Source organism: Linepithema humile, chromosome 3, assembly GCF_040581485.1.
Source record: "Linepithema humile isolate Giens D197 chromosome 3, Lhum_UNIL_v1.0, whole genome shotgun sequence".
NCBI classification, from domain to species: domain Eukaryota; kingdom Metazoa; phylum Arthropoda; class Insecta; order Hymenoptera; family Formicidae; genus Linepithema; species Linepithema humile.
The window spans coordinates 19,215,343-19,228,253 of record NC_090130.1 but is presented as its reverse complement, the minus strand read 5'-3'; the positions used below and the strand labels follow the sequence as shown (position 1 = coordinate 19,228,253).

Here is a 12,911-nt window from a genome sequence, read left to right as displayed (position 1 = left end):
AGAAATTACTTTGTCAATGTTAAATTTTTCTTATTTATATTAACATATTTTAATTATCACGAGAAAAATAAGAATTGACAAATCAATTTATAGAAACGCACTTATTATTTCATAGTGCAGGTATACCTACATGAGTGAGTAATCTACCAAGTTTGTGAATGTTCCCTTTATAACCTTCGATATTACTTATAAATTTATTATCTGTTGCCCTATGAGGGATTCCTAGCATCAACTCAAGCGCCTTTTGTAGGTCGTCGCAGTTTTCGCCTAATCGGGTCGAATACTTCACTAGCTCCTGCAAACAATACATATAGCTTCTTTTTGTATTCGAAATTTATATTTATAATATAAAGAAACTTAAAATGGATTTTTTTTCCGCCGATTATTACTAAAAGATAGAAATTTTGCGCAATGGTGTGCCTCTAATTCTTGAATCAAATTAACATGGATTGTCAATATTTTGATACGCTTATGTCGTGATGCTTTATATCTGTCGCGTTTGCGTGGAATTTTTCTCTCTATAGATCAAAATCATAGCTCTCGTAGGATAATCTACTGTGTAGACGATCCGCTTTTAGCTCGCTAAATCTGTATAACGCCTACGTTTATACGCACAAACGAGAAATATTATGTAGCGTCGATTTTATATTCAAAGTGTTCGGATTTATCAAAAACAGTTTATTCTTCGATTAATTTTAACTTCTTAAAGAAAACATTAACAAGGATATTTTAATTTTTATTTAAAGTTATGTATGTGGGAAATTTTGCTTGTGCTGAATTTTTGATCGCAAATTCCGTAAAGAATTATCTGTATTACTTCTTACAACTTGATAAACTGCAACCAAGTTCAATAAAAAAACTTGTTGACGAAGTAATAGTTAAGTATGATATTATATTTCACGACAATTGTACATAATTTACAATAAAATAGATAGCTTTTGGATAGATATTAACGTTTAATATATTTATTTTAAAGCATGTACTTGTTAAAACGACAGTCTGTATATATCAAAAATCAATATATAGATTAAGAATTATTAACTGAGACACATTCTTGTTGGCACTTTAAATGTTGTCGCCTTCTTGTTGCTTTATTTTGCCGGGCAACTGGCCCAGAAGCCAATAAAATTAATCTACTTGGCGTAGACGAACATTGCGATCAAGCACTGTCTGAATATTTGAAAAATAGTGAAGCACAATCTGGTAATTTCCTCTGGAATTTTTCGATTTGCTCTAAAAATCAAATGCAAATAAAAATTAAATTTTTATTTAAGACATAAAACTATTAAACATCAAGTTCTTTTCGTACATCTCAAAAGATTTACAATGATACAGATGATTCGCGTTCTCTAACGTGATGTATATGAATGGATGGCAATTATGTCGAGAAGAAATATAATTTCAAGGCAAAGTGGAAGTGCTTTAGCGCCACGCTATTTTCGTCGAGCGCGATGAAATTCGAATGGAAATATAGGTCGCGCTGTATATCCGTATACTCGGCTGTCTGGGATTGTTTCATTAAACTGATTTCATCGGCCAAAAAAGTGTCAAATACATTACACGCTTAAATAATTACACGTTTCAATTTTGTATTGTACAATTTTAAACATAATCTCCTTGTGGCTTTTTTAAATTTAAAACGTTGAGGCATAACATAATTTTCTGCATTAAATCTTACTACTTAATATAATGTTAATAATATTATATGTTTCATTTATTTCCGAATAAACGCGTGAGATTGTGAGATTCTATATTATGACTGTAGTGAAACATTGTTTAACATACCTTTAGCAGGAGCTGGTAGTCGTTTATGCGTTGTATCGGAAGCTTCAAATGTTCCGATATGTTCTTGTCGTCACCCAGAGTTTGACTTAACTCCTGTAAGAAACGAAACAATGACACAATGAGAATCAGAATATCCACTTTTGTCAGTGTTAAAATATTTTTATTTCAATTCTATAGAAGAACTTTTATTTTGCCTACTTTATATATACGCACTGCAAGTTCATTATTTTTATAAATTTATGCAGATCTTTGAAATCTCAAGCTATGACGATTTATGTTAAAAGTATTCTTATGATAATTCAGCACAAAAATTCAAACTTGAAACTTTTTTGCACACTAACACCACTGATATTTCTATTTATGTCAAACTCGCAGTTAGAGCAATTGGAGATTAACGCTCGCAACAAAACGAGAACGTGTATCAGAAACAATAACTACCGTGCGCACTCGCGCTAACAAAACGTTTCAACAACGGTTCGTCGCAACGAACGTTTGCCGACGTAATTCGACACCGGGAGCATCATCGGGAGATCTGGCGTGAACACATGTATTTTTGGATGTGTAACTGGATTTTGCATATAACGCGGCCACCCCCGTACGCGCGCGTTGTCACCGTTGCACATTGGGATGACGCGTGATTGACGTGTCGCGAATGCACCGCGCATCGCGCGATTTTGGTAGCGGAACGACGCGCTTGAAAAACGGAGAACCGACAACGCGGACTTATCTCGAATAATAATACGCGCACCTTGGAAGAAACATCCTAAAATCGCTATCTCGATTGGAAGATTTCGCGGTCATCGATGTAGTTGTCGCAGAGGCCGTTGTGCGGCTACCCGCTGCTACGAACAGCACCCAGGAGTCCGGCTCCTGATCCAGATTCTGCGGATCGTGCGGAGATTCTTATACACACGTAATAGCGTAGCGTAGTGGTCAGTAGTTCGCGGCACTGAGGCGGGATCTTCGAGCGTTTGCAATCGTCGCGGCAACACATTCGGAAGACCAATACGGCAACGGCTATACTTAGACGTCGGATGGTTTCGTGTGGGACTGACCACTCGCGAAAACAACACGTAGATCGCGCAGATAATCGATACACACGGTTCCAAAATCCGGTTTTTTTTCCAATCACTTTGACGTCCGTCGGAGATGAAATCTTTTGCTTCACTCTTTATTTCTTCAAAGACTACAACAGATCCTCGATTTTACCCCGATTTATGGGATTTCGGAAAACCCGGACAAAATTTGAAAAGGAATATTTAAAATTTAAACGGCCCATCAGTAATTTATGAGATAACCAATAAGCGATATATCTAATTATTGCACTCCAGTAAAAATTCGTAGATGAAAGATATCTTTTCAAAAGTCTCGAATATTTTGTATACTTATTTTGTGTTAAATAGAAGAGATTTTTAAAAGAATTCAAAAAAACTTAGTATTATTATTTTGTATTATTTTATTATTTTAATTCTCTATTTGCTAGAAATGCTAGCTATATTTTTCTTTACATTTAATTAAAATCGTTTCTTAAAAAAAATTGTAGAAAATATAAAATTAATTTTCTAGTAATTTTTTCCAACGGACAATATAAAAAATTGTCTCAGATCTAAAGAAAAAATTTGTTTACGCCGGAAGACCTATAAATACGATTTTAGATGTTAAAATAGATATTTGTACTACATCGTCCATGACGTATCCTAACTTGTACAAAAACGCATTTTTTTTAATAGCACGCATCTCGATATCACCAGTCTTAGGTGACACAGACGAAAGATGTTCCGTTCGTTAAAAATAAACCCAGCTATTTTGAGGACTGGACGCACGCCCGCATATCCCCGCCTGTTATATAATTATATCATTTTCCCCAATCTATATCGCTACGGCAATTGGTATGGAATCATGGAGGTAGGTAACGTGCGTGTCGCATTAACTTCAACATTGAAGGACATTTATTTTAAAATCTAAGCTTATTTACGACATTTATTAAAGGCATTATGAACATTGTCGATAGGTAGTGAACGATGTACAAAAATTTTTTGTTAATATATACATGGTGTATTATGGAAAGTTGCTGAAATTAATTAGCTGTCATTTTTAAATGCACGTAGAGAGCAAGAAAAATAAAATATCGTCTAACAGAGGACATTTTGCAGTTTTATTTACATATAAACTAAAGACAATATTTTTATCATTAAATAAACGTTTATTAAAAAATGCAAAATATTGCTAATTTTAATGATATATATTTTCCCAAGTGCGCATCGTCAGAATTATAACAAAAATTAAGTCGATTTCAGAAACTATAACTGTAACTGTAATTTTTGTTGCTTAAAGTTTTTTATAGTTTCCAAAAGTAACTTAATTTTTTTGTTATAATTCTGATGGTACGCACTTTGAAAATATAAGCCATTAAAATTAGTAAAATTTGGCATTTTTCTCTAATCATTTATTTAATGATAAAAATATTTTCGATTGTTTTTAGTTTTTAGTATAAATAAAACTGCAAAATGTCTTCTGTTAAAAAGTATTTTTTTTTGCTCTCTATGTGTGTTTAAAAATAACAGCTAATTAGTTTCAGCAACTTCCCATAGAACACTATGTATATATTAACAAAAAATTTTTATTATTATATTCATATTTTAATACATATAGTTTTGAGCATATTATAATTTATAATAATTTATATTTCAAATTTTTATATTTATTTTACTATGTGTGACTTATGTTTTATATTTATTAATTATATTGATTTTATTTCAAATGTCAATATAAATTACCGTAAATTTGATTAATATTTAAATTAAGTATACACATGTTGCATTGTTGTTTACATGTATTCACTTACGTTAGTTGGCATGTTAGAACTATAATTTCGCATCTGGAGGCAAACAAGTATATCTTTGAATATTTTTAGAAAAATAAAATATCAATTTGCATGCTACGGAAAATCTTAATATTATTATCATTAATGCCAACTTATCATGTTTCACGATGTTCACGCCTAATTTCAATACAGATACTAATTCGCTCTGACTCTTGAAAGTGAGTCTCGCCTCTCAGTCTTACAAATTCGAACTTGTTAATTGATTAATGAGTAGAATGATAATTAATAATCAATAATAATTAATAAAAAAACAAATAGAAATTCAGTAAATATAGTAAAAGTAAAATAAAATATTTTTATACACACGCGCGCGCGCGCACATACGCACGCACGCATCTTTATTTTATTTGAATTAGATATCAATTTAATTTCTCTTTCTCTAATGGTGATGGTAACAAGACACAGCACTTACCTCGAAATATTCGCGTATTTCGTTGTTCGTTTGAAGAAATTCCTGAGCAGCAGGCTCGTCTCTGCAGTATGCCACGTGTTTGTCAAAATCTCTCTCCTGGAATAGAATAGCATCTTGTTGCAATTATTGTAATAATTTTCCTTAAACATCAACAAACTAGAAATATTACAATATTAGATTTTTTCTTTGTCAAAACATAACGTACATAAATTATTCTTATTAAATAAAATTGACTCAATTCTATTAATTATTAAAATTAAAATTATATTACTTGAATATTTCCATTATACAATAATCTTCAATTTTATTTGCAATAAATCATTCCTTTTAATTCAGCATTCTCTAGACTCTATGCAATTAAGCTTAAAAAAATTGAATTAAAAAATTAGATAAAAGAAGGATCAAGAGTCAACGCCAAAATTTTGGTTGCTTATTTATAATCTTTTTTATTCTGAATTCATCATAAACGTTTCGGTCGACCTTTCGATCATCTTTAGTACATATAAATTAATCTTATGAAATGTTGTAATGTTTTATTCCGACATTTCATAAGATTAATTTCGTCTTTACAATTGCAGAAGCAGTTGAATCATTATAGCAAAATGGCAACCTTAAATTTCAAGTTGCAAAAATAGCTACATCCTTTTTTATAAAGGACTATATTTATTTTAAAAAATTAGACTAAAAGTAAAAAAGTAAAATCTTCTTCCAAAATGTGATTAGATGTAGGGCGATGAATATCTCAACAAGCTACAGAAATTTAAAAAGTCATGTAAAAATTATTTGTCATAAAAATTATAACTAGCCTAGAATTACTAATTTTTTAAACTTTATTTATTATTATTTTTTATAAAACTTGTTTTGCCAATTTTTCCTCTATGTTTAGTATTTTATTTTTATTTGAATTTGATATAAAGAGGGAAAGCCATTGTATATTTTCAATTAATAACTAAAACTGGTGTTTTGTAATATAGTATGTAAATTTTTTTGATATTTTTAGGATAATAAAAAAGCTTCAAAATTATAAAAATTTTATTTAATTTAATAATCTACTTTAATTGTTTTTGCATCTGTACAGAAAATAAAAATGGCGAACACCAGTTTTAAAATCAGCTAAACCCTTTGTCCAGCAAAACTGGTTAAGTAAATTCTATTTTAACAAATAGAAATTGTATTTCTCATGCCATATTATACACGTTTTGTTAACTAAAATAATGAATTTTTCTTAATTTTTCAAAAAACAAGATAAATTATGCAAGTTTTTCCGCTTTAGCCAAAAAAATTTTAAGTGGATTTAACTACTTTTGCAAATGGACTACTCAATTAAAAAATAATGATCTTTATTAACATGTAAACATTAGCGTAACAAAATTTTGATAACGGAAATGAAGTCAGCGATAAATACACTTACCAGTCTCAAGAAAGTTCTGCCGAGCATACGTGGTTGATCCGCGTAGTACTTGACACCCTCGATCAACACCCTGCCGAACGATCTAAGTAAGGCCGGAATTAATTATCATGCCAAAGTCACACCACGCCTAACATGCTACGGAACGGAAGTTTGCGTCACTTATTTTAGAATGCGACACGCCTTATTTAAGTACAAGCTAATTCCACAAATGTGGCATTTGGGTTATCAGTTTTTTATTATTCACTGATATATTGATGGACAGGGGCTTGTCAAAAAGAAACGTTCTGTTTTGATCTCGAGTGAAAACAACAAGATCAACATCGACGAAACGCTAATGAATTAAAATCACTCGTTAGTAATGTAGTCAATACAAAATGGACTTTTTTTGTTAACATATATTGAGTAATAATGATTTTTTTTTAAGAACTAAAAACATTTGCGTTTAAGCTTACGATTTTATGGAAAAAAAAATTTTAACTTTCGTTATACGTAAAATTATGTATCTAGAACATTATAATCAATTTCTTAGAAAGCAATGGTTTGGATTAATTTTTTAGGGACATACTCACATGTATACAAAGAAGCACACTACCACACAAAATACATTCGACTATAAACTTACGCTTTGTACATGATATTCCTACAAGTAACAGAATCGTGTGTGGAACGAAATGTGTGCATATGCAATGTGAACGTGATCGTGTGTAATACGCAATCGTGTAATAATTTTTACCAAGTGCAATCTTAATAAATCAATTATAATGCCTAACTTTATAAATTAGATCATAAATTAATTAAATTAAAATTAAAATAAACAGTACTTGTTCGTTGTATGTATTCCTCTAATGTTTAATATTATGGTCGCGGATATTAAAAGAAGATTCATTTATTTAATCTAATCGACGTTTAGATGCATGATGTATAATATATAGGATCTCTTTTATGAAACTCATGATTGCAGTTTGTTTATGCTGAAACGTGTATGTAGTCAGCATTTTTTATTTTTACTGGTGACTTAAATAAATAAAATGGAAAGTAAAATTTAATAAATTAAATTAAAGAAAAGAGAAACGAGAATAAACATAAATATATAAGATGTCTGATCTTGTACTGTGAAATGTATTCATGAATGCCTGTCTGATATAGTATCGCGGTTTTTTTATTTTACTATCAGTGTTTGTTGCTGTAAATACATACGTGTTGTGAAAATCAGCAATTTGTTTTAGATTAGTAAAAATAATTTCTTTGTTGTCCCGCACGGCTCGTGGTACGCCAGGATTATCGAGAGGGTTCAGGTAACGTTCGACAACTAGTTGAAGGTCCTTGCCGAATTCTTCCTCTGTTTCGATTAACTCTTTTACGACAGCTCTGCAAGAAAATAAATGTCAAAATATTTCTTTTGTGTATTATAATTATTATAGTGTAAAATTTAATTGGCAATATCGTAATTATTTTAATTATTTTAAATTACAAATATAATATTAAAAAATAAAATGTAACTAAAAAAAATATTATAATTTAGATTTAATGGAAAATATTACATGGCTACATTTAAAAAATTGCGAATAAAATTACGTACTCTCGTCGATAATGAGAATCTTCTGGACGAGACATCAATGAACTCTCTTCGCTGAGTGCTGTTTGCATTAAAATGGATGTAGGCACCCATCCTTGTCTTCCATCAATTGTACGAACGTAAACTCTGTAAATTAATAAATCCTATCAGATAATTGCATTAAGAGTCAAACTTATAAAAAAAAGAAAATGTGCACATTGCACAAATTTTGTCGATACTTTTGCTAATTTTGAGTTAATTTGTCGTTAGATTTGTCTAACAGTTAATTAGATTTGATCGGGCGCGATCTAAAGAAATAATATAGATAGACGTTCGAGTGCGTGGGAGACGCGCAGTTATATTTACACAGAATGACTAAGCCTCTGTGTCATCGAAGTCATCGCCCATTCACAGAACGCAAAATCTGCTGGCAAATGTGTTCAAATTGCCACACACGGCGAGTTTTATCGTGAAACATACACATTTTCATAAACAGAGAGTGTACCATCTAAAACAAAAGTAAACCCGAACATTAAAAATAGTGACAGACACATGTGCGTCAAATTAATTTATCATTACATTTGAACATTTAATCATTTTTATAATTTCCCAAAATGTAACTTATTTTTTTCTAGCAATTCAATTGCATTTTAACAAAAAAAAAATGATGATTATAATCTCACACAGAAATAAATATTCTTGCAATTCATCCAACAATCATTAATAGCATTTGGTCGAAAATTTCTAATGCAAAATTTTCGATGCTACTATGGCGTTTCATTGACTATGTATTCGCAGATTTTTTTAACAATATTTTATACTATTGGTTCTACTGACACTCTGGCCTGTCGCCAATCACGCAGAGATACGATCGCGAGATATTATTGCCTTGGACGCTTATAAATACTTAATCTTCATTAGCGTCATCGTAATTCAACGGATGCTGAATTTACTTCAGAGCCGCGCAAGTCCAAATTTGTGCTAAATGGGTGCTAAATGCGCATAACAATGGATCGTTTTGTCTTATCTGTCGCTATTTAAATGATCGCAAAGTGTCCATAGGTCGCAAGAATTTGCTAGAATGTATACTGTTGAATGCCCCGACCAACTCGACATAGAGATGAGATTTACTATTTATAGAGCCATTTTTCATAACTATTGAGTCTAATATTTGAGTATTAAATCTCATCATAATTTACTGCAAGTACTCCATACTTTTGGCCAAGGTTGCATACAATTTGGCGTGGTCATTGAAAGTTATGCGTTAAATCTAGAAAACGTCCTCGTTATACATTACGAGCAGTTATTCGTTAGCGTTAGCCCATCAGTGCGCGCAGCACGCATAAAGAATTTGGATGACGGTTTTTGAGAACGATGAGTCAGACATTTTTCCACAAGAATCACAAGTTTTCCCATCATTTTTATCTCTTTTTAATTGCAAATTAATAAACTTTTGCATTGAAGTTTTTATGATATTTTATCAAATTATCCACATCTTAATTGCTTTTAATTTACTTCTTGAAGATGTCCAAATATTCATCCGAATTTCCATCGAATGTTCAAAATATTGGATTCATCAAAGTTTAAGTATCATCGCTCACACACGAGAACGAAGAGACCGTCAACGGCATTTTGGCAATGATGATAATTATCTGTTATTTTATCATTATAACGACAGAAAGTCGACGATGACGTGCTCTTGCTTGAGATCCATAGAATTCAATTTCGCAGCCTTGATTATTCTATTTTCAGTTGAATCAGACTTCGTTAGAAAAAGATGAAATATCGTATATCAAAGAGTCAATTCACGCTTTCAATGATAAAATTAGTGGTTGTTAAACGTTTCATCGCATTAGACGATTGCCGAGATAAAGACATCATCGTCTTGATTTTGATGACTTTACCTTTCAAGACTCGAGTCCGAATCTATGCTCGAACTGCTTCGAGCGCGCGGATCCGCATGATTTCGGCGCGGCCGAATCGAAAGCTTGTGTTTAGCGGCCGAATTATCCAGGATATCGCCGATCTCAACCTCCAGATCGGGATCCATCCTCGCCTTCCTACAACAATGCGAAGCATCTCCTGTAAAGTCTTGATCGACTTGTGCGACGAGTTTGTAGAAGAAGGATCACATTAAATTTGCATTGCATGGTATTTTCCAATTTATTTACAGCTCGTTATTTACTTGTAGTTATATGCCGCTGTTATCAAAATTAGTAGCATTAACATGCGATTTTTCACAGCATGTCAAACTCTTAAAGCTGATGCTTTGAAGCGTTGCGATGGTGCGAGAATATTATTTACATGTATTTTGTTAATTCTGCGAGAGTAGCTGGAAATCATTTTCTGTGCTAATTTTATGACGCACAATTTGAAAGCAATTTCGCTAAACTTTTATTCTCGGTTATACGAGAATTATTCCTATCGTGCGAGCAAGCGCCAATTTTCTGGCACAATCGAAATCTTGGTCACGAGATCTTTACGCTATCATAAATTTCACGCGAATTTTCCTCCTGTCAAAGTATTCACAAGTTGCGCGTGCAGCAAAACGAGACATGCCGAATGCCGATGAAACCACTGTGCGGTGTAAAAATAGCCGCGACGAGCCGCGCAAGCAGAAGCCGATGCGCGGAGATCTCGCGACCGTTTGTAATGATCATCGTTTTACAGTTTGACATCCGGATTAACTTGACTCATACAAGGTTTGGTTACTTTACGGCGCATCATCAGGCCGCGACATTTAACGGTGGCGTGAAGTGTGCACAGCCGCAGTTTATTATGCGTAAACAGTGGTCGCGTTCAGGACTTGAGCGCGTTAGTGGCGCTTGCTCTCGCACAAGTGTTAATGAGCGAGCGTGGAAATGCTGTCAGCTATAAATGCATTCGTCCGATCAATCTTTTGATTATCGCTTCCGCGTCTGCGGTCCGCGATCTCGGTGATAAATAACCTGGACAATTCTTATCACGCGGACACATCGACACGCGTCGCGTGTGCGTGCGTGAGTCGCGACTGGCTATCTTTAGCAACGTAGTGGGATTTTATCTACTAACGAACGGCTATGTCACCCACGTGTACGCAAACGCCAACGCTCGACGGTAGAAAGCGCGGTGATAATACGAGTCGAAAAGCTGTCTTCTTCTATTTTTTCTTTTAGACTGTGGACATATCCTTCGACTAAAAATTGCTTACTTTGCTGAACCGTCATGCTCGATGGCCTCGACAATGTCACCGACGTTCACGACAAATCCGTCGGCGTCCGCTACGTAGTCCTTCACAACAACATAATTTTCCGAGGATGTCTGTAACAAAAATACAATAGCGTAAAAAAGAGTTGTATTCTTTTATAAACACGTACCTTAAAATATAGCTAAATTATTCTTGTTGTATGGATAATTAAAAATTGTAGAATATAATATTAAATTGTATTATTAAGAATAAGTAGAAGAAAATGTAGAGAAAGATTCAAGAATTATTTAGTGTTGAAAGAAATTTATACTATATCACAAAAGTAAATTCAATAAATTATTTATTATCTGAGATTTTTCTATTACATAAAATCAATGTTGCTGTTGTACTTTGCGCGGTCTGCAAGAATAATAAATCATGATATTTAATATTAGTACGCATCCTCCTATCTTAAATAAGGTATGTTTCTCATTGTTTCTTTTTCGCGATGCTGATTAGTTATCTCGATGCGCATTGTGCGTTATTTCGTGCTATCAAGCGGCTGTCATCACGACGATTGCATATTTTGTTTGCTTGATGACAGCTCATTTAACAAGTCTTGATTAAGTAAACGTGTAAAAAAGTTTCTTAATAAGAAGGTTCCGACAAAAAGACTTTCGTGCAAATACACGTAAGTAAGAATTTATTATATACATAAAATAAAATGTCGATTTTGTATATCTAAATTGTCCGATACTAAAATTTTAAAATTGACATTTTTGTTTCTTCATATATTTTATATTAACAGAAAAGTGGTATTGAATGTTAAAATGTACATTTTTTTTTATTTTTATGCATTTGGTATAAGAATGTTAGAATTTTCTTTATGGTAATGCATTGAAATCTTAAAAATAAATAAAGTGAAAAAATAAAAAGTATTAAGCATAAAAGTAAATAAAGTGTACATTTTAATATTTATAACATTTAATTATATGTATATTTTATTTTAATATTTTATTCACTTTTATATCTTAGAATTTTATATCATTTTATTTAGTAAGTCCAGAACTTTACTGTAATACATTGAAATATAAAATCTTATGTTTTAAAGAAAGAAATAGTTTCTTTGTTTAAAATATAAGATTTCAATGTATCAAAGTAAACAAAATGTAAATTCTAACATTCCTGACTAAATGTTATGATATAAGATTCAAAATCAAATAAAATTAAAATAAAATTAAAATTAAAATAAAAAGTACATATTTTAACATTCTATATCACTGTTCTATTTAAAATATAAAATGTTGTGAAAAAATTGTTAGAGTGGCAGAGGTAAAAGAGAGTGGAAGAATGAGAAAGTGTGTGTGAGTGTGAAGAGCGGGGTAGGATATAAGGGAACAAAGACAGTTTGGGAAAGGAAAAAAAAGTATGAGGTTAGGCTGGAGACATAGTTTTAGTTTCTTTTAGTTTTTTTATTTGTCTTAGGACCGTGAAGGAGATGTTAAAAAGGAAAAGGGAGGAATAGAAGGGATGGGGAGGATATTCAAGAAAAGTAGAAAGACGCAGGGATCGCCGGAAAAAGAAAAAATGAGAGAGGAGAGTGAGATGGGAGAGATGAGAGAAGAAATAGAGAAGGATTTAATGGAAATGCGAGGGGTAAAAGGGTGGAGGGAAAATTTTAAACAAATGAAAGAGGAA

At 32.2% G+C, this 12,911-nt stretch overlaps 1 protein-coding gene across 7 annotated transcripts in view; it reads right to left on the bottom strand.

The window, feature by feature from the left end:
• The window catches only part of Obsc (Obscurin), a 52,543-nt gene that overhangs the window by 32,556 nt on the left and 7,076 nt on the right, over positions 1–12,911 (bottom strand). For 5 of the 7 annotated variants that reach the window (XM_067351706.1, XM_067351711.1, XM_067351712.1 and 2 more), the window contains exons 2-9: positions 11,238–11,347; positions 9,952–10,107; positions 8,072–8,194; positions 7,690–7,860; positions 6,493–6,574; positions 5,082–5,177; positions 1,786–1,878; positions 131–295 (exon numbers count right to left, since the gene is read on the bottom strand). In XM_067351706.1, the coding sequence (XP_067207807.1) occupies positions 131–295; positions 1,786–1,878; positions 5,082–5,177; positions 6,493–6,574; positions 7,690–7,860; positions 8,072–8,194; positions 9,952–10,107; positions 11,238–11,347 (996 nt within the window). The remainder of the gene's footprint in view (positions 1–130; positions 296–1,785; positions 1,879–5,081; positions 5,178–6,492; positions 6,575–7,689; positions 7,861–8,071; positions 8,195–9,951; positions 10,108–11,237; positions 11,348–12,911) is intronic. The other 2 variants (XM_067351708.1, XM_067351710.1) reach the window with 2 other exon arrangements.